At 45.9% G+C, this 27,364-nt stretch overlaps 1 protein-coding gene across 1 annotated transcript in view; it reads left to right on the top strand.

Annotated features, from left to right (window-relative positions):
- Window positions 1–1,467: 1,467 nt before the first annotated feature.
- Window positions 1,468–27,364, top strand: part of LOC138261018 (metalloproteinase inhibitor 1-like) — a 36,844-nt gene continuing 10,947 nt past the window's right edge. The window contains exons 1-4 of the mRNA XM_069209623.1: window positions 1,468–1,558; window positions 8,789–8,952; window positions 12,639–12,712; window positions 23,502–23,604. Of these exons, the coding sequence (XP_069065724.1) occupies window positions 8,826–8,952; window positions 12,639–12,712; window positions 23,502–23,604 (304 nt within the window). The 5' untranslated portion in view covers window positions 1,468–1,558; window positions 8,789–8,825. The remainder of the gene's footprint in view (window positions 1,559–8,788; window positions 8,953–12,638; window positions 12,713–23,501; window positions 23,605–27,364) is intronic.

The following is a 27,364-nucleotide window of genomic DNA, read 5'->3' as shown; positions in this document are numbered from 1 at the left end:
CTACATTTTGAACTGACCCTGCACCTTCAAAGAAAACATCAATTATATCACATAGAGGGACATAGGGCCATATGTACGAAAGCTTTTTCCCATAGACACAGAATGGGTAAAATCCTTTCGTACATATGGCCCATAGTTACTAGGATTTTGCACTGTGCGTACATCACAAAAGTGACACAAATCGATGTTATTTTTTTTACAGTTTACTTTCCAGCAAAAACTTATTTTGCACTGGAAATTCACTTGAAAGAAACCGAAATCAAGACCTAAAACGTCTTTAGTTACTTAGCACCAAAAGGGCATTCCGTGGATGGTGCATGTGCAATCCCTAAACTTCCATTTACTAAAAAGAAAAAAGAAAGGGCTTTGCACCAAAATATAATGCCCTTTTGAAATAGAAGCGATCAAGGAGAAATGCTTTAATTTCTCCTTTCTTTTCCGTCTCTGTATGTGTGCTGCACTGTATAGCAAACTACTAAGTAGGAAACATTTGAAAGTGACTCTAAGCATAGTATTTTGTATTGCAAGTGTTCCCTTCAGTGCACCACTTATACTAAACCCACACAGACACCTTTGCTCCATTGTACAAAGGTGTTTGCAAAGCGCTCAACAGGTTGATTGTGCGCCGGTGGCAGCGAAAGGGGAGAGGGACACACCTCTGTAGATAGGGCCCTGTGTTTCTCACACAAGGCATTGCAGCATTTGTAACGTTTGCGCTGCTTCACCTGAGAAACTAGTAAATAGACCCCATAATGTGCCACAGGTACACAGGGGTGCTAGCAGAACATCTTTCATACCTGGAAGAGTAGATAGCTATCTGCTGGAAATGAAAGCAAGGAAAAAAACGGGTCGCATTCCAAGTGTCCCTGTGCTGACTGAAAAAGTGTGCAAATGGAGGGTCTGATAGTGTCTAGTTGGTGACAGGATGGAATAGGGTGCGAGCCACAAGAGATGTGAGTGTGGAAAAGAGCAGTCTCTTTGCAACAAGGGAGAAAGGAAACCCCAGGGGATTTCAGATCCAGGGATTGAGACATAGAAAAATAGTAAGATCCAGAGGTAGAAAAGAAAAACCCAGAATGCTCCACATTGGCTATTTTGTGGCTAGGCTGAAGGGTGCAGCTGGAAGTATTTCCTCCCTCAACAATCTGCATTTTGCAGAGCTAACTTTCAGAACTTAATAACTCCACCATGCTTACAAATAGCAACAGCGTGATGAGTGTTTAAAGCACTTGGAAGAATAATGACCATGACAATCCAAACTTTTTGTGTGTCCCAGTGGCACACACACACACACACAAGCACACACAGACACTTCCTGTTTTCTGGTAAAAGTGTCCATTTGTCCAATTCTGATAGGTCTTCCAATCAGCCTCTCACCATGAAACACGTGAAGCAAACGTACCTTCCAATCAATGGGCTGGCGCTATAAGTAGGCCACCTACTCACATGAAATTAAAGGTGTGCTAACACTAGGACTGGCACACACTGCAGCGCTGGGCAGGACTTTTGCTACATACCTTGAAGGCTCAGAAGAGAGACAGCTGCAGGTTTGTACAGGGTGAGCACTTTAAATGCCGAAGGGAAGTGTGTACCTTTGAAACTCGCTGCTAATTTTTGGAAAAAAAAGTTTTAGAACATATTTTTTGTCAAGAATTAGAATGACATGCGGGAGGGAGTTTGTCATGGAGGATAATCTCAAAATTGGAAAAAAAAATATTTGTCACTTTGTTTCCGAGTCAATTATTGGTACCGTTTTATGACACGCGAAGGGTGTTGCTCCTGTATTTGATTGACTCAGACTCAAATTTTCCCCACAAAAACTCTTCCAGGTTTTACCTGGAAAAATGTGCATGGAAAAATATGTACACATTCCTCGTTTTGCAGGTCTAGGAGAGGGAAAGCATGTCTTTTTCCCATGCAGTAAAATCAGTTTCTCCTAGTAAACGTCATTCCGGCCTCACAAAACTCAGAAAGGGAACAGTAAAACCACCAGTAGGAAACACCTCAAGTCATGGAGTTGGCATAAAAGAAAATTCCCTATTTTGAACCAAAACTCTGATGAAAGTCTATTAGCAAATCAATTAAACCCAATCTTTCCTGGAATACTTTCCGTCGCCCATACATCTACTAATCCATCCAATCATCTTCTCACTCTTCTATGCATCAATGAAATCTCTCTTTCACCTTTCTATCCACCCATCCCTCCATTCCACAATTAATTCTATCACTCATCCATCCATCCATTCATCCGTCCGTCCATCTGCCCATCCATCTGTCAGTCCGTCTGCGTCCGCCCGCCCACCCGTCCATCCATCCATCTTTGCTGCTCTCTCTGTCCTTTTTACATGTTTTCTCATGATAGCTTTCTTTGTCTCTTTCACTGAACATGGCTTGCTTCGCAACATGTGTCCCCACCACTCAGCCCTACTCTAGTATTCGCTTACAGAGCTTTTTATGAGGTTTTGTCTGCAGGCAAAAGGGGACTTTAAAATGCAACATTTTAGGTGGACCAAGCTTACCAAGCCATCTGGTTCAACAACCACTCCTCCATTTTAGCTGCCAAAGTACCAGTAAATATCAGGGGGTCTATTCACAATGGTACATTTACATGTAAGTAAATTTACATGTGTAAATTTCCTCTTAACCTTTAAAATAAATATCCTACTTTTGACTAGTTACTATTTATGAGTGTAAATTTAATAGAAAGTGTAGACTTACATGTCTTTACCTTCGAACCATGAATGAAACTAATTTTTCACATGCACAGTTACTACTCCTAAATTTTCGCCTGACGGTGGAATTCTCTAATGCCTGGACAGGGATTTCATTATTATAAGGTATATGGAAATTTGAATTTTAGTTAAATTAAAAGTAGCAATATAGCATTTTATTTTAACATTATTTCTGGTGGAGCTTTATTTTAAGTCTCTGCCTCTATTACTTTCCATAAAAGGGTGTTGCAGCATCAGTGGTTGGATGTGGGGTGCTGGACTTATCTTGGATCTCAGCTGGTGTTCGTTTAGTACTTTTTTGGGTCATTTTGGGGTGCAGAAACTTGAGAAGTGCTCTTTGTGAATAACCATGGGCTTACTCTTTTGGGGGTGGGGGTGCCTCCCTAAACACCCCTTAGCTCTCCTCAAGCCACTTCTTACTTCTCCGTAACTGCACCATTTTGTTGTAAGAATTCCCAATTTTCCAGCCACTCTTCCAGTTCCTCCTACATTCACAACTAAGAGGTAAATGTCTATATGTAAGGATCTCCCCATGTAAATGAAAGGAGAGGTGGAGGTGGAGATTTCCACCCATAGGTTTGTGAAGTTGCATTTGAGTGAGTAGGACTAATGTAGTACTACCTTACATACTATACAATGCAGTTTGTGAATCAGCCCTTGAGTATTTGCCTGGGTTGCCTACCCTTCTGGTTTTGATACGCAGTTCAGGACGAGAGCCAAACGCTCCTACAAAAAGGGTTTTTAGTTTCTCATAACTACATTTTAGCAAGAGGTGACATGAAATTAATAGAGATTGAAATATGATACATGTAAAGATGGTAAGGGCTTGTCAATGCCTTTTGAACTATGGCGATGCAACTTTACTGTTGCCTTCTTTAGCAAGGATTAGCTTTTGTTTATTCAATTCGTACCCCCTACTGGCAGAAGGTCTTTGTGTTTGAATACGTGTGTGTAAAGCATCTTCCCTTCAAAGTAGTTAAATCATGAATTTAAAGGGACACCTGGAGAAGAGAAAAGACATTTCACTTTGACCCATCCTGCATTCTAAAATTAAAAAACAATAGACATTCTGGAACGTTGCTTTGTTTGAGATGTCTGCTTTGGTTTTGAGACCTTCAGTGTCATCACTCATCGGATGGTCCAGTTAACATTTTCAAATAACTTCATGAAGCAATAAAGGTAGTGTCTTGCTCATCACTATTGCATAGTTACAACTGGGCGCTGGAGAAGGGCTGAGTGCATGGCAAAGTTTCAGGTTACCCCATGCACAAACATTGGGAGAGAGAGGAAGGACGGTGAGTGTGAAGGACCCTCCTCCATAGCAGAAAGATAAAACCCCAAAACACTGAAGTACAGGTCTTTAGATGGCAGTTTATCCCCAGGGTTTTTCCCTAAAAAAAGACAAAATGAGGTGGCATTTGTTATCACAGGGTTTCTCCTCAATGTATTAAATGAAGGGCATCACTTTCTTTTTGTGGAATCTTTAAGGCTTTTCTAAATATGTGCTCCTCGGCATGAACGATTCCCCTCACAGCTATTCAGGAACAAATATGGTATCACAAATAAGGCTATAAGAAACTTCCCCCAGAAAGATCAAAGACTTACTTTAGCTCACCTATCTGAAAACTTTAGCACAGGTTATATTCATTTCGCTGCTTGAGTTTGGTAAAGTCTTATGAACATGTCCATCACATTACTCTTTTGCACAATTGAAAGCAGTCCTCTACTCTACAACACACTTATAACACCTACAAAAACATATGTTGACATCTTAACTTCATAAGAAGGATTTAGAACCCTAATTCAAATCCTCCCAAACACTTTATTGGATTCTCACAAGTGGCACTACATACATTCTCTACTTGCTGGTTGAACGACCATGCCCTATTTACTGATCTTAAGGAATGTTTTAAGACTCCCTTTTCCCAGTTTCTTCTTAAAATAGCTTTGTCAATGATCGTAGGTGTAACTACTTTTCTATTATGTACTACACAGTCTTTAATGAAACTCACTATTTTATAATCAGATTCTTTCTCTGATCAATAATTTCCAATACTTTCTCCCATCAGGAATATCTTCTAAAATGTGTCTCAGTGTTCTGTCTGGGTCTTGTGAACTAGTGTCCACTGACAGGATCTTTGTTAGTCCCCTTGGTCACTAATCCGTCTGAGATCAGCAAACCGCTATGTCTGTGATTTACTTTTAAATAAAATAATTTGTAAAAAAATAAATGCAACCCATTTTCTTTAAAGGCAAATGTGATGAGTTAAAAACTAAGTTTAAGAGTAGGCAGTGCTCCACCAGACCATCGTCTACTTTTGAAAAATGTTTTAGTCAATGTTCACAAAAGAGAAGGGGTCTCTTGAGTACTTCTTTCCGTATAGGAGCTGGTAAAGGGTTAATGTTTTGTGACCAGAATTCGGTTGCAGGACATTAATACATAACAGTACAATTTGGTATCTGGAAGGGATGCCCTAAACATACGCCTTCCAAATACATTTTGATGTTGGGTCACAAACACAAACTTTGATTCTGTAACTTTTTACTGACTTACAATTTTAGGTTTGTACGCAAGAAAAGGCATGCCTTTGAAATAAAGGCATTGACTCCTAGATTCATTTAGGGATAAAATGAATGGATGGGCTGGCTATGAATGTTTAGGCTGAAAGTAACATGCTTTTATCCATATATACAAAAAAGCAGAACCATACTGCTTCATACAATCTCTGCAGTCACCAAGAGGTAAAAAGCTACAACACCTAGATGGATTTCACCAGTCATTGAGGTCTATCACGCTAAGGCTCTTTGGGGCAGAAGTGGGGACCATGGAGTGCTAGAGAGATGACAACCAAAGAGAATAGTTTCCTGATGTCATTATTCAGTCTACCACAAAGTACTCAAATCATTTCTGTATTCTTTGACATGGGGCTGAAGAGGGTAGGGGACATAGCTGTTTTAAAACCTCTTCTTTCCTGGATCAAGCCATGGTCAACTCTTGAGAACATGGATAAAGAGTATGCGATAACATGGATAACTCATATAAAAATTTATTTCCGGGTTCAAGGGATGAAAAGCCTCTGGATTAAACCCATATCTCCAAAAGGGGTCATTAGGGATATTGTACAATCAGCCATTTGGAATTACATGGCTGATAAGTCTTGTAGAAGCCTAAAACCTAATGGATTGACAGATGTATTCTTGAGCCAAAAACGTATGCCAGTGCTAGAACCCTATATAGACTCTGTCATGGCATCTCAAGCTAGAACTTTGCACATCAAGCTGAGACTGGATACCCTGATGGTCAGTGGGTTTCCGTAAATGGAAGCACAGTCCATATGAAATAGCACATTTTCTAAAGACAGGATTGAGCCCCCCACCACTTATTATTTGTCTGTGCACTGTACAAAAAGGCTTGAAGCACCTGGATCAACTTGCTATGCTTTAACATGGTGTCAGACACTATTAAGTTGTATCCAGAATAATCCTTTTGGACACCAGCCCCGTTATATTTTTACTCTAAGCAATTATTTATATGCTGTCTGGATCCAAGGGAGTCGCCTGGGACTTTCACTTTGATCCTTGGCTTTTTTAATGCACCCTGTACATATCGATTGTCTTCATGTTTTTGTCACTGTCATATTTTTGTGCTATGATGCACTCAGTTTTTTTTATATTGTTTATGTTTTTTCCTCAAAATAAAGTAATATAAAACATCAACGTATCACTCCTGATACCCAATCATTCATTATCAATCCTGACTGTGAAATGATTCTTGGGTTTCCTGCAGAATATAGTGGATAGAAGGCTAACTTGTATTCCTCAGAACCAAGTTGTGTAAACAGAAAAGAAATACATGGTTCTTGAAGGACAGGTCACTTTTTACCCAATATATTTTTACATTAGTGATCATGTGAAATAGTTTCTTGCTGAGGCTACTGACTGTGCAGCTGCCCATGAACGCTGTCCAAAGTCTTGAATCTCAGAGAGGAAGCTCCTCTAGAATGAAGGCAGTTTCTGGTTTAGAAAGATTTAGATTTAGTGGATAATGGTAAACCACTGTTACAATTTAGAATGCATCATCATCGTACATGAACAATTCAGCTGATCCTAGGTTCAAATTACACAGTAATAGAGAAATAGACAATCCCTGATGAACTCCACAATCCACTTTTTTAAAGAAATGACTTAACTGGAGACTCCGATACTTTAGCAGTGATCCGTCAAAAGGGAGGATATCCAGACAAGTCATGAATCCATGGTTCCAAGGGTGCTCGCCTATGCCCGGAACCGTTGGTGCTCGAATGGTGTCCCTTTGAAGAACAACTGTTTAAAAGTAAAAGTATAGTGTTACATTTGCCCATTGTTACATTTTTACTTGTGCAACTATCTACCACACAAGTGAGTACTCAGTCACAGTTCAGAATTGAAGTTTCACAATTGGCAACATAACCCCTGGTTCACATCAGCAATAGATACCATGTGTACACTGCCTTTCTCATCCTATGTTCACTGCATCAATATTGTGATTTGTGCATGAATTCTGCTAGGAATCTACATGACTTTGTTATTTTAAACTTTACGTATCATCTTCTGATGCAAAAACAGGGCAAGGAAGTTAGTAGATGGCAATGGAGAAATCCATGACCACCTGTGTCCATGGATGGCTACCTTTCTATCACTAGCAAGCAGTCTTTTAGGGACATGCGTGTAATGCACATCACCTTGTGTTGTGTTTCATTTAGAAGATCATCATCACATACCATTGCTATCACATGCATATCTTTGTCCCAGATGATTCCGCTACCCATCACTTGCAACTTTGCTGACTGACATAGGGCTGCTGCAACAAACAATAAGGTGACCTAAGAAATGCTTTAATTAATCTGAGTGGCTAGCAATTGCTTTATCTGCACCTATTCCATTATTTTTGCCACCTATGTCACTCAAGACAGAGCCCTGTCTTAAGCAAATTAGTGTTATTCTTGCCCCAACAGTAGCAGTCAACCCAAACTGCCAGGTTAGGACCCCTCTAAACGACAACACAAGGAACCCCAACCCATATAGATAGGTATCAGCAAGCTAACAAGAGTGCACTGGTCAGTAATGGGAGCTGGATGTTTCTCAGTGTCACATGTGCTTGAAAATTTGTTGCAGAAATGCTGTTCAAATATGAGTTTTGATGCCTTTCTCCAAAGTAGGTGTACATGGATCATGGTCAATTGTAAGGACGTACTAGGTCCCTTCAACACCTCTTTTCCACAGTGACATATTGGGGGTCATTCTGACCCCGGCGGTCATGGACCGCCGGGGCCAGGGTTGGCGGGAGCACCGCCAACAGGCTGGCGGTGCCCCGCAGAGCATTCTGACCGCGGCGGTTTGGCCGCGGTCAGAAGTGGAAAACCGGCGGTCTCCCGCCGGTTTTCCACTGCCCAAAAGAATCCTCAGCTGCGCCGCCATGGGGATTCTGACACCCCATACCGCCATCCTGTTCCTGGCGGCTCTGCCGCCAGGAACAGGATGGCGGTATGGGGTGTCGTGGGGCCCCTGGGGGCCCCTGCAGTGCCCATGCCAATGGCATGGGCACTGCAGGGGCCCCCGTAAGAGGGCCCCACTTTGAATTTCACTGTCTGCATTGCAGACAGTGAAATTCGCGACGGGTGCAACTGTACCCGTCGCACCTTCCCACTCCGCCGGCTCCATTCAGAGCCGGCGTCCTCGTGGGAAGGTTGTTTTCCACTGGGCTGGCGGGCGGCCTTTTGGCGGTCGCCCTCCAGACCAGTGGAAAACCCAGAATCACCGCAGCGGTCTGACGACCGCGGTGTGGTGTTCTGGCGGGGGTACTTTGGCGGGCGGCGGATCACCACCATTGTGTTTACCTGTAGTATGCCTATACTGACATTCCTGTAGGTCCTCAAACGTAATAGTTTGATCAAGAAAGCTTGACTATATGTGCCTCTGTTTCTGTGGTGAAGTCACTGATGCCCTAGATGACAAGTTAATCCTAAGGCATAACTTCAAAAATGAGAAATTAATCACATATGTCTTGTATCCAGCAGGCTTGAGGACAGCAGAAGAGCTCAATTGGTAACTAACATGGAGAGTAGGCTGTGGAAGTTGTTTGCAGCTATTGTGCTCCTGCTTCTGGTGGGTTCTCAGCAATCAAGTGCCTCTGATTGCTTGTATAGCCATCCTCAGTCATACTATTGCAATTCAGAAGTAGGTAAGTGCTCACAAAGTGTTTTTATGACCACCAGTTGAGCTGTAAGACAAATGTTTCTTATTGAACTGTAAAATGAATTGTGTGACTCCAGTTGTTGATGTTCATTGCATATTAAGGTTCCTCCAACCCTGCTCCACTATGAGCCCATGAAATGACTGAAGAAAGACATCAAATGGCTGCTGTAATATTAGCCTTTATCCATATCAATTTTGTTGATTTCCAAATATTTTATTAGTTTTTAGGGATAAGAATGAAAAGGGGAGGTAACAGAGAGGAGTAATGGACATTCATAATGAGGGAAATGCTTGTAGTCTATAAATACATCCATGACTAGGACAAAATATACTCAAATGGGTAAACAGATCTATAGCACATATGTGGGTTATCAGGCATTAATGATTGTAGACCCTGGAAGAAAAAGACAAAGAAGACGAAATAAAACCCTGGAAAGATAGAGGGATATGAGAAAGAAAAGGAAAGGAGAAAAGAGTAATGTCAGTGGTAGTGCAATGGCAGTGATTTGGTGTTAGATGTTATTAACATTACTCAAAAAGAGAGGTGGAGAGGTGGTTTGGCAGATAGCCATAAGACTGGGAGTGGGAGAATGTTGTGTACTAAATCATGGAGGCTTAATATTTTTATATGTATCGGTCTAATTTATTCCATAAGTTCTGTGATGTCTGGCAATTGAACTTGTTTTTATAAAGTGTATTGCCTGCACTTCTTATAAAGCAGGCCCACATCTACCAAGTGTGGTATGATAGGCTTTGGAATGATTTCCATTCACAAAGGATATTTTTGTAACTATCGTTAGTAGGTGGTCAATGAGACTGATGTCTGTTGGATTTAATTTCAGGGCAGGTGTATGAGACCAAGGACCTAAAGTCACTGCGCAGACGTTAAGGGAAATCTCGATGTCGAAAATAGTTTAATTGTTTTTTGAATCTTGTCCCAAATAGAACAAAGCTTTTTCGCACTGGAATAGCATGTAGCTCAGGGTGCCTAGTGAGTATTAGCAGTTCCAACATTTGTTTGAACCAAAGAGAGCTAGTTTTGAGAGTTTCCCAGGGGTCTAGTACACTTTCTGTTCTATCCAATATTTGCATCGTGAGATTGTGTACGAAATTTTGTTTTTGTGGGTATAAGCTCAAATCTTTTTTCAAGATGTATTGTTTAGGGTTAAAGGGTGGAATTAGGGACACATTCTATCCATTGTTTTACAAGTGATTTTCTGGTTGGTGGTGGAGGAGTTTAGAGATTGGAGTATATTGTGGCTGCCCCATGAGGCAAGTTGAATTGTTTGAAGAGACGTGGAATCAGGTCAGATTTTTGTGGGGTAAAATTATTTTTCTTTGCAACCTTTGGTTTGAGGAAGTTGTAGAATTTAATGGTTCCTACATTGTGGGGCTTCTGTAGTTCCGCAAATGTTTTTGGGTAAGTTGATAGGCAAAGGTCTTTGAGAAATAAGATACTGTTTGATGACCAAGATGTCCATGATGGAGAAGTCCCTTCAATTTTAATTTTATGGTTGTTCCACATGGAAGCGCACTCTTAATTTTGGATTCCGTGTGGTAATGTTTTATGGAGTGTTTAAAGGGCTGAAATGGTGTCCATTAAACTGGTATGAGAGTGTTGTAATGCAAATGATTTCATGGATAACATTGAGATTAAGAAGTAATATGTTAAGTATTTAAGCAGCGACACAATCAGTAATAAAGTGAAAACACAAGAAAAATCTGAAAGCAAATTAGGAAAAACAGAGTACATTTCAATGAAAAAAAATATTTGGTCCGGAAAATGCTAACTTTCCAGCAGTAAACAAACACAAATGATGGATGGAATGCTAAATCAATCAAACATTCAACCCCAGTCATTAATCTGGGTATAATCCATCCATTCTTTTGCTCACCGCACCACCCCAAGACCTCCTCCTTGGACCGGAAACAAGCATCCTGGGACTGGGTTCAAGGTATCACCCTTCATCAGCCAGGCTAGCTTGAATCCAGTGGCATAGTAAGCCCGGGACCCACGTCTGGGCATAGTCGGTGCACTTATGGCAACACAAGAAAACAAACACAAATGATCAATTCTTTTGCCCACCTCGCCGCCCCAGTGTGGAACCAGACAAATGCAAATCAGTCTTGACCCTGTTCTCCATGGAACAGTCCAGCCTGAACTGCCAGGACAGGTCCTCCCTGGACCAGAAACAAGCACCCCGGGACTGGTTTCACCCTTCATCAGTCAGGCTAGCTTGAATCCAGTGGCATAATGAGCCCGGGACCCTCATCTAAGAATACTCAGAGTACTTGGGCAACAGAAGCAAACAAACACAAATGAGGGATGGAATGCGGAATCAATCAAACATTCTCCACCAGTCACAGATCTGGGTTTAATCTATCAGTTCTTTTGCCAACCACGCAACCGCAGATTGGAACCAGCCATATGCAAATCAGTCTTGACCCTGTTCCTCATGGGAACAGTCCAGCCCGAACTGCCAGGCCAGGCCCTCCCTGGACCGGAAACAAGCATCCTGGGACAGGTTTCAGGGTATCACCCTTCATCAACCAGGCTAGCTTGAATCCAGTGGCATAGTGAGCCAAGACTAATTTGCACATGGCTTGGTCCAAACTAGAATAGCATGGCAAGCGAAAAAAACTGGTCGATTAATCCCAGATCTGTGACTGGCATTGAATGTTTGATTTGTTTTGCATTCTGCCCATCATCTGTTGTCTTTGCATTTGTTGTTTTAACTTTCTAAATATGGCATTTTCAAAATTATCAGCAAAAATCCGACTTCACTATTAGAATAAATTACCATTCATTTGCGCCTCAACATAATTTCTCTACCGGCTCCAAATCTGAAGTTAACACTTATTAAGTGTAATAAGGTGACCCGTTTTAGCCGATGGGAGAGACAGGCTTGCAACAGTGAAATGCAACTTTAGGATTTTGTCACTATCAGGACATGTAAAACGTAGGCACAGATGTCCTTCTTTTTAAATGCCATGCACCTTGTCCAGTAAGCCTTTAGGGCCTACCTTAGGGTGACTTTATTTTCACAACACTTCTTCCTGAAGTCCGATACTCACTCACATAAAATCTACACCAATTTACACAACTGAACACATTTTGTGGAACCATGAAAATGTACAACGCTGATATACTAGTTTGCCTGTAAAGTGCCCCTTATACATGCTTGCAAAGACAAATTCGTAAAATATGGTGGGGGGCTTCAAATTCAGATATTGCAGCTGCAAAATGTATTAAACTTGACAAAGAATCCAAGTACTTGCAGGATTCATGAAGATATACAAGATATTGATACTCATATTTTCAGTAATTCTGAATGCTGATTGTGTTTACATGAGGCAAACGTAAAGATTTGCAGTGTGGTTGTGAGACTAAACATAAGAAAAGACTAAACAAAGCTCATTCATTGTACACCCAGACACCACCAGTCATTTCACGGGCCATTTGTATATGAGCTTTTTATTAGAATGAATATTAAGAATTCTTTCTTGACCAAAGAAAGCATAGAAGTGTGATGCCAAAGTCAGCCTAAGTGCCTGTTGGGCATGGGTTTGGCATTCACAGCTACAGCATGACCTCCTCCATTAATGGGAAGAATTTTAAGGTTCCATTATAAGTTAAGATAGTCTGCTGACTTTACCTTTTATACCCCACAGTGATAAAAGTCAAGATTCTAAGAGAACCAGAAAGGAATAACTCAGTGAAGGGACACAAACTGCAGATACTAGAGGTAAATAAGTCTCCTGGCGCTCTTGTGTAGCAAGTAAAGTGAATCGGAAGATGTTGTTGTCAGGGCCTAACCTTGAAAGTAAAGAATGTGGGGAATTCAGATGCATCTCAGGCTACACATCTATCATTCATGGGTGAGGATGCCAGCCTAAGGACATCCAAAAAGAATAGGACCCTACACAGGTCCTGACCTGTTTTGGTCTAGAGCTCGCCCCCCACGTCCGCAGCACCACCTTGCTGTCGCTTGCCCCTGATCCCCGCCCACGCTGCTGCTAGCGTGTTCGAGGCCCGAGGCTCTCTGCCGCTTTCGCCGTTTCTGTAAGTGTTTTTACTCCACTTTTCAGCGCCTTGCCTCCTTGCGCTCTTGCCCCCTTTTGTGCCCTCTAAGTGCTGTATCCCGATTGTATTTTGTGCCATCTCGTATTCTGTGACTGTTTTTGACCTGTGCATTACTCTTGTTATTGTGCCTTGTTTACCTGACTTTTTTCACCCCTTGGGCGCTCCCCCTTGCCGTTTTCTGCCTGCCGCTGCCTCCCCGCGGCCCGCCCCCCTCGCGCCCCCATTCGCCGCACCCTCCCACCTCCCGCCTCCCAGCTGCTCCTCCCTCCCCCCTCCCTTCTTAATGGCTGGCGCTGCGCGTCGCGAGTGAGCGACCTCTGACCTGTTTTGGTCTAGAGCTCGCCCCCCACGTCCGCAGCACCACCTTGCTGTCGCTTGCCCCTGACCCCCGCCCACGCTGCTGCTAGCGTGTTCGAGGCCCGAGGCTCTCTGCCGCTTTCGCCGTTTCTGTAAGTGTTTTTACTCCACTTTTCAGCGTCTTGCCTCCTTGCGCTCTTGCCCCCTTTTGTGCCCTCTAAGTGCTGTATCCCGTTTGTATTTTGTGCCATCTCGTATTCTGTGACTGTTTTTGACCTGTGCATTACTCTTGTTATTGTGCCTTGTTTACCTGACTTTTTTCACCCCTTGGGCGCTCCCCCTTGCCGTTTTCTGCCTGCCGCTGCCTCCCCGTGGCCCGCCGCCCTCGTGACCCCATTCGCCGCTCCCTCCCGCATCCCGCCTCCCAGCTGCTCCTCCCTCCCCCCTCCCTTCTTAATGGCTGGCGCTGCGCGTCGCGAGTGAGCGACCTCTGACCTGTTTTGGTCTAGAGCTCGCCCCCCACGTCCGCAGCACCACCTTGCTGTCGCTTGCCCCTGACGCCCGCCCACGCTGCTGCTAGCGTGTTCGAGGCCTGAGGCTCTCTGCTGCCTTTGCCGTTTCTGTAAGTGTTTTTACTCCACTTTTCAGCGCCTTGCCTCCTTGCGCTCTTGCCCCCTTTTGTGCCCTCTAAGTGCTGTATCCCGATTGTATTTTGTGCCATCTCGTATTCTGTGACTGTTTTTGACCTGTGCATTACTCTTGTTATTGTGCCTTGTTTACCTGACTTTTTTCGCCCCTTGGGCGCTCCCCATTGCCGTTTTCTGCCTGCCGCTGCCTCCCCATGGCCCCGCCCCCCTCGCGCCCCCATTCGCTGCTCCCTCCCGCCTCCCGCCTCCCAGCTGCTCCTCCCTCCCCCCTCCCTTCTTAATGGCTGGCGCTGCGCGTCGCGAGTGAGCGACCTCTGACCTGTTTTGGTCTAGAGCTCGCCACCCACGTCCGCAGCACCACCTTGCTGTCGCTTGCCCCTGAGCCCCGCCCACGCTGCTGCTAGCGTGTTCGAGGCCCGAGGCTCTCTGCCGTTTCTGTAAGTGTTTTTACTCCACTTTTCAGCGCCTTGCCTCCTTGCGCTCTTGCCCCCTTTTGTGCCCTCTAAGTGCTGTATCCCGATTGTATTTTGTGCCATCTCGTATTCTGTGACTGTTTTTGACCTGTGCATTACTCTTGTTATTGTGCCTTGTTTACCTGACTTTTTTCGCCCCTTGGGCACTCCCCCTTACGTTTTCTGCCTGCCGCTGCCTCCCCACGCCCCGCCCTCCTCGCGCCCCCATTTGCCACTCCCTCCCGCCTCCCAGCTGCTCCTCCCTCCCCCTCCCTTCTTAATGGCTGGCGCTGCGCGTCGCGAGTGAGCGACCTCTGACCTGTTTTGGTCTAGAGCTGGCCCCCCATGTCCGCTGCACCACCTTGCTGTCGCCTTCCCCTGACCCCCGCCCACGCTGCTGCTAGCGTGTTCGAGGCCCAAGGCTCTCTGCCGCTTTCGCCGTTTCTGTAAGTGTTTTTACTCCACTTTTCAGCGCCTTGCCTCCTTGCGCTCTTGCCCCCTTTTGTGCCCTCTAAGTGCTGTATCCCAATTGTATTTTGTGCCATCTCGTATTCTGTGACTGTTTTTGACCTGTGCATTACTCTTGTTATTGTGCCTTGTTTACCTGACTTTTTTCACCCCTTGGGCGCTCCCCCTTGCCGTTTTCTGCCTGCCGCTGCCTTCCCGCGGCCCGCCCCCCTCGCGCCCCCATTCGCCGCTCCCTCCCGCCTCCCAGCTGCTCCTCCCTCCCCCCTCCCTTCTTAATGGCTGGCGCTGCGCGTCGCGAGTGAGCGACCTCTGACCTGTTTTGGTCTAGAGTTCGCCCCCCATGTCCGCAGCACCACCTTGCTGTTGCTTGCCCCTGACCTCCGCCCACGCTGCTGCTAGCGTGTTCGAGGCCCGAGGCTCTCTGCCGCTTTCGCCGTTTCTGTAAGTGTTTTTCCTCCACTTTTCAGCGCCTTGCCTCCTTGCGCTCTTGCCCCCTTTTGTGCCCTCTAAGTACTGTATCCCGATTGTATTTTGTGCCATCTCGTATTCTGTGACTGTTTTTGACCTGTGCATTACTCTTGTTATAGTGCCTTGTTTACCTGACTTTTTTCGCCCCTTGGGCGCTCCCCCTTGCCGTTTTCTGCCTGCCGCTGCCTCCCCGCGGCCCGCCCCCTCGTGCCCCCATTCGCCGCTCCCTCCCGCCTCCCAGCTGCTCCTCCCTCCCCCCTCCCTTCTTAATGGCTGGCGCTGCGTGTCACGAGTGAGCGACCTCTGACCTGTTTTGGTCTAGAGCTCGCCCCCCACGTCCGCAGCACCACCTTGCTGTCGCTTGCCCCTGATCCCCGCCCACGCTGCTGCTAGCGTGTTCGAGGGCCGAGGCTCTCTGCCGCTTTCGCCGTTTCTGTAAGTGTTTTTACTCCACTTTTCAGCACCTTGCCTCCTTGCGCTCTTGCCCCCTTTTGTGCCCTCTAAGTGCTGTATCCCGATTGTATTTTGTTCCATCTCGTATTCTGTGACTGTTTTTGACCTGTGCATTACTCTTGTTATTGTGCCTTGTTTACCTGACTTTTTTCGCCCCTTGGGCGCTCCCCCTTGCCGTTTTCTGCCTGCCGCTGCCTCCCCGCGGCCCCGCCCCCTCGAGCCCCCATTCGCCGCTCCCTCCCGCATCCTGCCTCCCAGCTGCTCCTCCCTCCCCCCTCCCGTCTTAATTGCTGGCGCTGCGCGTCACGAGTGAGCGACCTCTGACCTGTTTTGGTCTAGAGCTCGCCGCCCACGTCCGCAGCACCACCTTGCTGTCGCTTGCCCCTGACCCCCGCCCACGCTGCTGCTAGCGTGTTCGAGGCTCTCTGCCGCTTTCGCCGTTTCTGTAAGTGTTTTTACTCCACTTTTCAGCGCCTTGCATCATTGCGCTCTTGCCCCCTTTTGTGCCCTCTAAGTGCTGTATCCCGATTGTATTTTGTGCCATCTCGTATTCTGTGACTGTTTTTGACCTGTGCATTACTCTTGTTATTGTGCCTTGTTTACATGACTTTTTTCGCCCCTTGGGCGCTCCCCCTTGCCGTTTTCTGCCTTCCGCTGCCTCCCCGCGGCCCCGCCCCCTTCGCACCCCCATTTGCCGCTCCCTCCCGCCTCCCGCCTCCCAGCTGCTTCTCCCTCCCCCCTCCTTTCTTAATGGCTGGAGCTGCGCGTCTGCGCCGCTGGCGCGCCGGAGTCACGCCAGAGGCAAGCCCGTCTGCGCCAGTCTGCGCCAGTCCGCGCCTGGACCGCGCCCAGCGCCACCCCCCCTGGTCCACTTGCCCTCCACACCACCAGCCTTCGCTTCTCGGCCAGCGAACTCCTCGACCTTAACCCTTGCTCCTCCACAGCCTGCTTCCAGGCCACCCCGAAGCACACCAGAGGACCCTTCTCCTGCCGCACCTGTAACTTCACCTGCAACAGAACAACAAAGCCTGCAACAATCAACACCAACCACCTGCACTGCATCCGCCTCAACAAACGCTCCGCACGAAAGCACGCCATCGAGCTCTGGGACCTGATCGACACCACCGCCCCAGACGTAGCCTTCCTGACCGAAACCTGGTGGAACGACTCCTCGGCCCCAGACATCGCCATCGCCATCCCTGACGGCTACAAGATCACCAGAAGAGATCGCACCAACGGAATCGGTGGAGGGATAGCCATCGTCCACAAATCCACCCTCAAGATCCACACCCACACGGAAGACACCCTCAAGACAGCTGAACACCTCCACTTCCAGATCCACACTGACCCCAACACTGCCCTCAGAGGAACCCTCATATACCGACCTCCAGGACCAAGAGCCCCCTTCAGTGACACCATTTCCGACCTCGCAAGCACCCACGCCCTTGCCTCTACGGACTACATCCTCCTGGGAGACCTCAACTTCCACCTGGAGAACAACAACGACGCCAACACCGCATCTCTGACCACCAACCTCTCCAACCTCGGACTCAAACAACTGGTCAACACACCCACCCACATCGCCGGTCACACCCTTGACCCACTCTTCACTGCAAGCAACCACATCTCATTCAGCGCACACCTCCGAACTCCACTGGACCGACCACCACTGCGTCCATTTCACTTTCAAGAAAAACACCGAACACCACCGCACCCCACTACCACCTCACCGCCGCTGGGGAAAAGTCACCGAAGATCAACTAACCAGCACCCTCGCCAAGAACCCACCGCCTGACCCCACCGACCCGGACTCCGCCACCATCAACCTCCAACAATGGATCCTCAACTGCGCCAACATCCTAGCACCACTCAAGAGACCCACCGTCAACCAAGAAAAGAAAAAAGCAGCCTGGTTCACAGACAAACTGATCACCTCCAAACGCAACTGCCAGAAACTCAAGAAAAAATGGATCCTCGAGCGCACACCCGACAGCCTAGCAACCCACAAGGAAGCCAACCGCAAACACCACCAAGTGATCCGACTCGCCAAACGCTCCCACTTCACAGAACGCCTAAACAACAACGCACACGACAGCAAGGAACTCTTCTGCATCGTGAAGGAGCTCTCCAACCCCAACGCCAACGTCAACGACGTCCCACCATCCCAGAAACTCTGCAACGCTCTCTCCACCTTTTTTTACCTGAAAATCGCTGCCATCCATGACAGCTTCAACACCACACCTCCGCCAGACCCCACCCCCAACAACTCCTCCCACACCGACCGCCTCACCACCTGGACCCACGTAGACGACGCCGAAACCCTAAAGACCATGAACTCCATCCACTCAGGATCTCCCTCTGACCCCTGCCCACATCACGTCTTCAACAAAGCCGACGCCACCATCGCCCCCCAACTCCGCAAGATCATCAACCTTTCCTTCAACACCGCAACCTTCCCGGACAGCTGGAAGCACGCCGATATCCAACCCCTCCTCAAGAAACCCAAGGCTGACCTCAACAACCTCAAAAACTTCCGACCGATCTCCCTCCTCCCCTTCCCAGCGAAGGTCATCGAGAAGATCGTCAACGCACAGCTCTCCCACTACCTCGAAGACAACTCCATCCTAGACCCCTCCCAATCCGGATTCAGACGCAACCCCAGCACCGAGACTGCACTCCTCGCCGCAATAGACGACATCAGACAACAAATGGACAACAGCGAAACTTCAGCCCTGATCCTCCTAGACCTATCCGCCGCCTTCGATACGGTCTGCCACCGCACCCTACTAACTCGCCTCCACGAAGCCGGAATTCAAGACAAAGCCCTCAACTGGATCTCCTCTTTTCTCTCCGGTAGAACCCAGAGAGTCCGACTCTCACCCTTCCGCTCCGAAGCCACCAACCTCATCTGCGGCGTCCCCCAAGGCTCCTCGCTAAGCCCAACGCTGTTCAACGTATACATGGCACCACTCGCACACATGGCCCGTCAGCACAGCCTCAGCATCCTATCATACGCCGACGACACCCAGCTCGTCCTCTCCCTCACTAAAGATCCACACACCGCCAAAGCCAACCTCCACGAGGGACTGAAATCAATCGCCGAATGGATGGGAAACAGCCGCCTGAAACTAAACTCCGACAAGACGGAAGTCCTCATCCTCGGTCGCTCCCCCTCGGCCTGGGACGACTCTTGGTGGCCCACCACACTGGGCCCCCCACCCACTCCAGCCAACAACGCATGTAACCTCGGCTTCATCCTCGACTCCGCTCTCACCATGTCCAAACAGGTCAACGCAGTCTCCGACTCCTGTTTCAACACCCTCCGCATGCTCCGCAGAATCTTCAAGTGGATCCCGACGGAAACCAGAAAGATGGTGACCCAAGCCCTCGTCAGTAGCAGACTTGACTACCGTAACGCACTCTACACAGGCATCCCAACAAAAGACATCCAATGACTCCAACGCATCCAGAACGCATCCGCCCACCTGATCCTCGACATACCCCGCCGATGCCACATCTCCCACCACCTGAAAGACCTCCACTGGCTCCCCGTGGACAAGAGGATCACCTTTAAACTTCTCACCCATGCACACAAGGCACTACACGACGCCGGACCCACCTACCTGAACAACAGACTCAACTTCTACGTCCCCTCTCGCCAACTCCGCTCTGCCAACCTTTCCCTCGCCATCGTTCCCCGAATCCCTCGCAAGACCTTCGGCGGCAGATCCTTCTCCTACCTCGCCGCCAAGACCTGGAACTCACTCCCGACCTCCCTACGCCAGACCCAGGACCTCCTCACCTTCAGGAGACTCCTCAAGACATGGCTCTTCGACCGATAGCAGCTACCCCCCCCCCCAGCGCCTCGAAACCCAAACGGGTACATAGCGCGCTTTATAAATTTAATGATTGATTGATTGATTGAGTACTATGGCCAGTAAGAGAGGTAATGTGTGCAGAGTGGGACATGCAAGAAGAAGAAAGAAAGCAGCAATGGATTGCGACACCAATTAGAACATTGGAATGTTGGACCCTCCATTGAAGACAATAGAGTGGTCCCGGCCTCTAATAGCTGGTGAAGCCCGGAGCTCCAACATTCCCATGTTGTTGTACACAGCCTCACAGAGCCCAAGAGGATTTTAACCCCATTGAGCTCCTAGAGTCGTTTGTTTTGGTAGCTAGAAAATTCTGCCCTCTAAACCGAACATTAAAGGCCTGTTCCCTTGTTAAAAGCCTCCCATCTGGCTCAGCCTTTAATGCTGGAGAGGGCGTTTAATGGCCGGTATAGCCCGCGACAGCAGGCTCTAAGGCTATAGTAAACAGTTAATTGAGACAAGTGATCTAAGTTCTAAAACAACTGCCTTTTAACATGCTGAGGGTTGATGACAGACTCTCAGGGAACAGTCACTGATTTCCAAACTACCAATAGCATTACTATGAATTATCAGTTCCCTTGACAGCATTTTGAGGGTAAAAACCCACTAAGAGATATACCGTTACTGCACCATACTAGATTGTTTTGTGCACCAGATGACAAGATGAGGAATAAAGGGCCATATGTACTAAAGCATTTTCCCATTGACACAGAGGCCCATATTTATACTTTTTGACGCAAAACTGCGCCAACGCAGTTTTGCGTCAAAAAAATTAGCGCCGGCTAACGCCATTCTGAAGCGCCATGCGGGCGCCGTATTTATTGAATGACGTTAGCCGGCGTTAGCCGCCGGCGCCGTCTGGTGTGCGTTAAAAAAAACGACGTACACCAGGCAGCGCCGGCGTAGGGGGATATGGAGCTTGGGCGTCAAGAAATGGGGCAAGTCAGGTTGAGGCAATTTTTTCGCCTCAACCCGATTTGCGCCATTTTGTTTCACTCCCAACCCCCATAGAAAGGACTCCTGTCAGGAGTCATGCCCCCTTGCCCAATGGCCATGCCCAGGGGACTTCTGTCCCCTGGGCATGGTCATTGGGCATAGTGGCATGTAGGGGGGCACAAATCAGGCCCCCCTATGCCACAAAAAAAAACAAAAAAAAAAAAACACTTACCTGAACTTACCTTAATGTCCCTGGGATGGGTCCCTCCAGCCTTGGGTGTCCTCCTGGGGTGGGCATGGGTGACAGGGGGTGTCCCTGGGGACATGGGGGGGCACCTCTGGGCTCCTTCAGAGCCCACAGGTCCCTTAACGCCTGCCTTTTGCAGGCGCTAAAAAACAGCGCAAAAGCGGCCGTACGTCATTTTTTTTGACCCGCCCACTCCCGGGCGTGATTTTTGCCCGGGAGTATAAATCCCACGCACATGCCTCGGAGTCGATTTTTTAGACGGGAACGCCTACCTTGCATATAATTAACGCAAAGTAGGTGTCCACGCTAAAAAATGACACTAACTCCATGGACTTTGGCGCTAGACGCGTCTAACGCCAAAGTATAAATATGGAGTTAGTTTTGCGTCGAAATTGCGTCAAAAAAAACGACGCAATTTCGGCGCAAACGGAGTATAAATATGCCCCAGAATGGGTAAAACCCTTTCATACATCTGGCCCAAAGTGTGGCCCATGTTCCTATCAGCTCATTTTACAGGACATTCCAGCACTGCTTAGGCTCTTTTAATCTGTCCGACTTTCGCCCGAAGGAGAATGCGAGAGCAAAAGCCCAGGTCTCTGTGCAAACCTACGATTTAAAATGAGGTAGAAACAATGCTTATAATTGAATTTGAAGTTACCTTTCTGCTTGGAATAAGCCATAAGTGCAGAAACGTCTGCCAGCCTATAGTGCAAGTGGGCCACGGATCCTGGTGTCCTGGAATGAGAAGTGGGTGGGGCTGCACACAACTTACAGCAGTAGGACGGTGAACAACATGAGCGGGCAGAGGACTGCTGAAAGGCTGTGGACACAATGCTATTGTGTGAATACTGATTAGATTCATGTGCAGTGCGGATTCGATGGTGGAAGAGGTAAATTCAACAGAGCCTGGAAGGATGCTGTCTTCTTATCCGGTGGAAACTGTATTCAATCTGCACCTAGGCTCTCTGTAGTTAAATGCCCTTTGCTGTTGGTCAGTCATTGTAGCAGGGAGCATCAACTATTATTGCAAATCCATATGTACTTGACAAAGTGTGCTCACCTTTTTGTAGGTTGGTTGGCGGTGAGGTCCATGAACAAATAATATCTATGTAAACAAATCCCCAATAGGTCAAAACATGTACTGACTTTCTGGTTACAAGTGCCACAAGCTTATTTTGCTTTAAATTGTCTTAAAGGTCCTGGCATTACACTAAAACTGATCCCTAGTGTCTCCCTCTTGTTTGAATATTTTCATTTATATATTTTTAATGCTTGGTGTTACTTCTCACATAACATTGTCTACATTTGGTGATCAAGTAAATCAAAACATGTTGACCCCGCTACACAAATGTCAATTTGTCGATAAACATAAGTTTACCTTTTTCTTCCAGCCATGAAACCACAGATTCCTCTGAAGACATAAATGTATTTATGATTTGCCAGAAGTTCAGAGAAACTTGCACTTGTAATTGCCACTCAGTAGGGTGGGAAGGAGTGTTTTAAAGAGTGTTTCATTTCTAGTTGGGAGCACCACCAAACATGGGCATCTGTATGCAATCCCAAAATGCACTCTGACTGCTTTCCATCATGGAAATGGTTGGAGATTTACTCCAGCCAAGAGCTTCAGTAACTTGCCTCCGAAGATTGGAAGAGCAAAGATCAGCCCCATATATGTTGGGGGTGGAGGAGCTGTGGTTTCTAACAAGGGGATACGTGGATTGCAAAGGCACTGAGACCTACATTCCACTTGTGCTGACTTCCTCAGAACACCACAGATGGGGAATAAGACTGCATGCTTCAAGCCACCTGACATTCCCAGTAATGCATCAGGAAACCTCAGCGTGGCGCAGCTTCCCAGATCTACTATTTGAAGCAATTGTGAATACCAAAATGTAGTAAATCTACACTCAAATGAAGAGGTATATCTACAAGTCCATATTTACAACTTTTTGTGTATTGTGTAGACTGTAATGTTAAAGCCCATCACTTAAGGGAGTCACATATTCACATGCTTTAAAATATAGTTATTGCAAATTACTTAAAAGGTATCAAAACCAAGAAAAATCTGTTGATGTTGCTCAGCTTTTTTTTAGATAAATAGGGTGTCTTGGTGAGGCTGGGGATCCAAAATGTCCTGTTCACTGTACAGTAATGTACCAACAGCTAAGCTGTATTATATTTGACGTGTTTTGACCTTCACAAGTGGCACTCTGTTGAGGTCTTCATCAGGCCTTCAATCTATACATCACAGTGGGTTTCATAGACATCTGTTTCAAATGGTGTGAGGATCCCCGGTTGTCTGGCACCAGGTTTCAATCTGGCACTTGTAGTATTTGGTCTGCTCCTGTACATTTTCTATTTGACCAAATCTGTTTGATGTCTTGCTGATCCATGTGCTTCTTATTCCTTGATTGTTGCACGTGGTTTGTTCTTGTGCTGCTACATCATTAGGGTGATGCTTTGTTTTCTTTCACAAAAGACATATGACCAGAGATAATGGAGGTGAAGATGGAAAGCATAATCTGGGGCTGTTGTCTTCTTGTGTGCGGTTAGATATCAGAATCCGAATTTATACAAGAAATTGATTTTTGTTCATGTTGTTTTTCAGGTTTATAAAGGTGGCATTTGGCTTTCAAGGTCTTTCTTCCATAACACATTCACTACGACAGCCATCGACCTTCCGGTTGATCCTGGCAATTTCTTATTAATAGGTAAGCCCTTTATTCGCCCTTTATTTGCTTATTTCAGTCATGCCTATGGTCAAATTGTCATGTTGTTTATGGACATTCAGTTGCTCAGCAATTAATGCATAAAAACATATATTAAGTGTCAAACTGATTGTACTTTTATACTCCAACAATGAAGCACGTGACTCGAAGAGGAACAGGAATTGTGTAGGTTGCATGAACCAGTAAGAATCCAGAACCCTCTTCTTCTTTCTCTTGATCACCACAAACCGAGGCCAGAAAACATTCAGATTGTGCACCTGAATTTCTGAGATTTGCCCAGTGGCTTTAGGTAATGGAAATAATGTGATTTGTCCCGCAATAATACCTTTTTAATCTAATCTGGAGTTGCCTAGGCCCACAACATCAGATTCCACAACTGGCATAGATGGGTCAATGTATTTGTGGTCTGATTCTTGTACCAAGAGCAGTCCAATACCAGTTTGTATAGTGTGATCTATTTTACAAACATCGTCCGTGTCTGGAAAATCAATTGTGCTGGGTCAATATTGCAACTATTGCTGCGGCATGCACCCGAGGAGTCAAGAAAATAATCCAGCATAAACTGTTCTGTCTTGTGCACTGTTTCGGAAGAGGGTTTACCTATTTCTTAAATTTGATTGCTGTTCACGTTTCTATTTGACTTCTACGGTCTGGCTCTGTTTTTTAGTGAGGATTGAGTGGGTTAAGAACATGCATCGCTCCCACTTATGGGCCTTAAACTATGGAACACTCTATGTATGTTCGCTTCATAACCTTTCTCTTTCATTGACTGACCTGTTCTCTGTTGGGTATGTCCTTTTTAGGGTCGAGCCTGCGTTGCATGCGCTCGCGCATGCTTATCGCAGCGAGACCCTATTGTATTTAGAAAAGGGCTCGGAGCCCTGTCAACTTCACGTCGGTGTTTTTTATTGGTTCGTGGGCTTGCCTAATAAAATCCGCTTGCTTTCATTAGTCGAAGGCACGCATACGTCATGCCTTTTCCGGTGGTTAGTCCTCCTCCAGCGCAGCGACCAAGTACAGAAAACATGCGAGGCTCACTGTTTTCCATCGGGCTCGTGGACTACTTTTTCTCTAATTTACGAGCGCAATCTCGCTTCGCAGAAGTCAAGCGCTTTACGTACTTGATTTCACTTTTTCGGGTTACGTACACAGATGCACTTTTTCCCGATAGGTGAAAAGTCGGGTTAGGAGTTTACAACGCGATCAGCTCTAACATGAGCAAACACGAGACCTGATGCATTGTAAATGCTTGTTTGCCTTTGTGATGGTTATTTTCTGGTGTTCATTATTCGTGCTCTTCGGAAAGGGACACAGCAGATTACATAGAGGACTATCTACAAGCAGAAATTGTTCTCTCTACTCTGACTGCTCCACGACTGTCATGTGTTTGGCCAAAAAGTTCGATATTTCTTCTCGACAATCCTTCTCCATACTTTTTGATTTCCTCAGGACTCCTTTTACTTTCTCAATATAGAATCTGAATTTTGAGAGGAGATACATTTTTGGAATTAGCCAAGCCTTAATTATTTCCCTTGAAAGAGTGAAGGAGTGAATGATTAGAGATATGTCTGATAGAACAAAAATAACACATGCTCTTGCAGAAAGATCCGAAAAGGATCTGCTCATACACATTTTTACATTGTTGCTAGGTGCATGGTGGAGAATCGAAGGGAGCTAGAACAATCTGTTCCTGGTGTAAAGAAGATCTTTGTTATTGAGTGCTCAGTGAATGATACATAGCACCCTGAAAATAGATTGTCTCTGTATTGTCTGCCAATAAAGTGATTGAAAATTATGTTTTCTGGGTTCACAAGCGGGGACATTGACTAAACTTCTAGCAGCTGTTTTCTGAACAGTCTACAGTTGGTTGCCAAAGTAACCAGGAAGGCTTTGGAATAAGGAGATGAAATTGTCCAGACAGAATAAACCAGTGCCTTCACCACTGTTTTACAGGATGATAACAGTAGAAGGGAAAGCAACATTCTCAGCATATCGAGAACATAGAAGCCTGTAGCAGCGTGTGCCTTAACGATGTGGACAACAAAGGTAAATTTGTGATAAAAAACACCCAGGTTCTGGCAGGCTGGCTGGGACAGGGACAGCACCCAGTTGCAGGGACCAGCAGCTAGACGACCAGAAAATATGTTGCCTGACAAAGATCAGTACCTCTGTATTCTTCTATTACATTGTAGGCAATTTAATGGATACAGTTTGTGACTTTAGTCATACAGCTGCAGAGGATGGAATGTTTTGTGGCGAAGTCTCCTGTAATAGAGACGATGATCTGTAAATGCTTGGCATAGTATGTGGTGTTGAATTGGTGAGATGTTATCAGCTTGGCTTGTGGAACCACATAGATACTAAATGATGAGCCTTGTTGCACTCCACAATATATATTACAATCTTGTGACTGTGATAACGTGTCCCTTTATGTTAATTTATACAAATTAGGACTCATTTTAGGCCAATGAATCTTGTGACCCAGTGGTGAGACACCGTAGGACGAGATAACTGATCAATATGTTGAGCAATAAATCAATAATGTCATCAATATTCACCACCACAATACACTTTACTTTAGTTATAGACATTAATCAAATTGTTGACGCAACCATGACCTTTCAGCCATGAATAACAACACCTTTTGATAGAATTTTATGAATTTTGTTCCCTATTGATTACAATCTATTAGCAAAAGTGTCAATCTCAAAACCAAGAAGCATAAGAGCATAGTCACAATATGGGAACTGTGATAAGATTTCATTAATGCAAGAATCCCAAACATAAGAACATAGCACGGCGTGAACATAAATCAGAATAAAAAGATTGTCACGTAAGTCTCAGTTCAGCATAGCGCAACGTCAGTCTTTGTCTATTTGCGTTAGTCAGAGTGATCACCTGTCCTAACCACAAATTAGCATCAGCATGTTGGGCTTCATGAAAAATAATTTAGAACAGCAATTTAGAAAACATCTAACTATGGCCTCTATTCAAAAATAAGCAGTTGGTACCTAGAAAGGAAAAGCAAACAGAGAAATTACAAATCGCATTGTCATAATTACCCTCCAAGGATTAGGTCAGCACACAGGATCAGTCTTCGTCTTCAGGACATCAGTCGAATCACCATCTGTCTAACCTTGTCTAAATAAGGAGGAGAAGCGAAAAGGGGCAGTCTAGGGGTGAGGATGGTTTATTAAGTCTCAAAGTCACCAAACAAAGTGACAGAGTTTCTGGATAAAATCAACAGTATTCCCTACCTAGTTCTATCGATCCTTCTGTGACATGGGGTTTTATCCCTTTTTCGTAATACCTTCCCCCAAAATTCTATTGGACATTTACTATACCCCACTATCTTCAACCTATCAAATTAAGCATTAGGTAATTCCAATTGTCACCCCATGATAATCCATAACATTTTGATTGGTCTTCGTAATTGACGCCTTCGGAGGTGGCACATCCGGATTTACTTCACCATTTGGCACGTCTTCTCGGGTCATGAGTTTCCTTTGTCCATGGTTAAACGTCCTTGTACATTACATTAATCTACTTTTGTTTCAACTTTGTATTGAATTTATACTAAACAACGAGCATGCGGGTGAGAACAGAATCTGGGTTGATACATGAAATGAAGAAAAGGAACAAATGCAGGGTCATGGCCCTTTGCGAGTCAGCACACTGAAAAACAGAGAAAAATGCTTTAATATGAGAGCTAGGCAGCTAAATCTACAACTCACGCTAACTT

This window comes from Pleurodeles waltl, chromosome 10 (assembly GCF_031143425.1).
Source record: "Pleurodeles waltl isolate 20211129_DDA chromosome 10, aPleWal1.hap1.20221129, whole genome shotgun sequence".
Taxonomy (NCBI): Eukaryota; Metazoa; Chordata; class Amphibia; order Caudata; family Salamandridae; genus Pleurodeles; species Pleurodeles waltl.
This window is presented reverse-complemented; position numbering and strand designations above follow the sequence as displayed.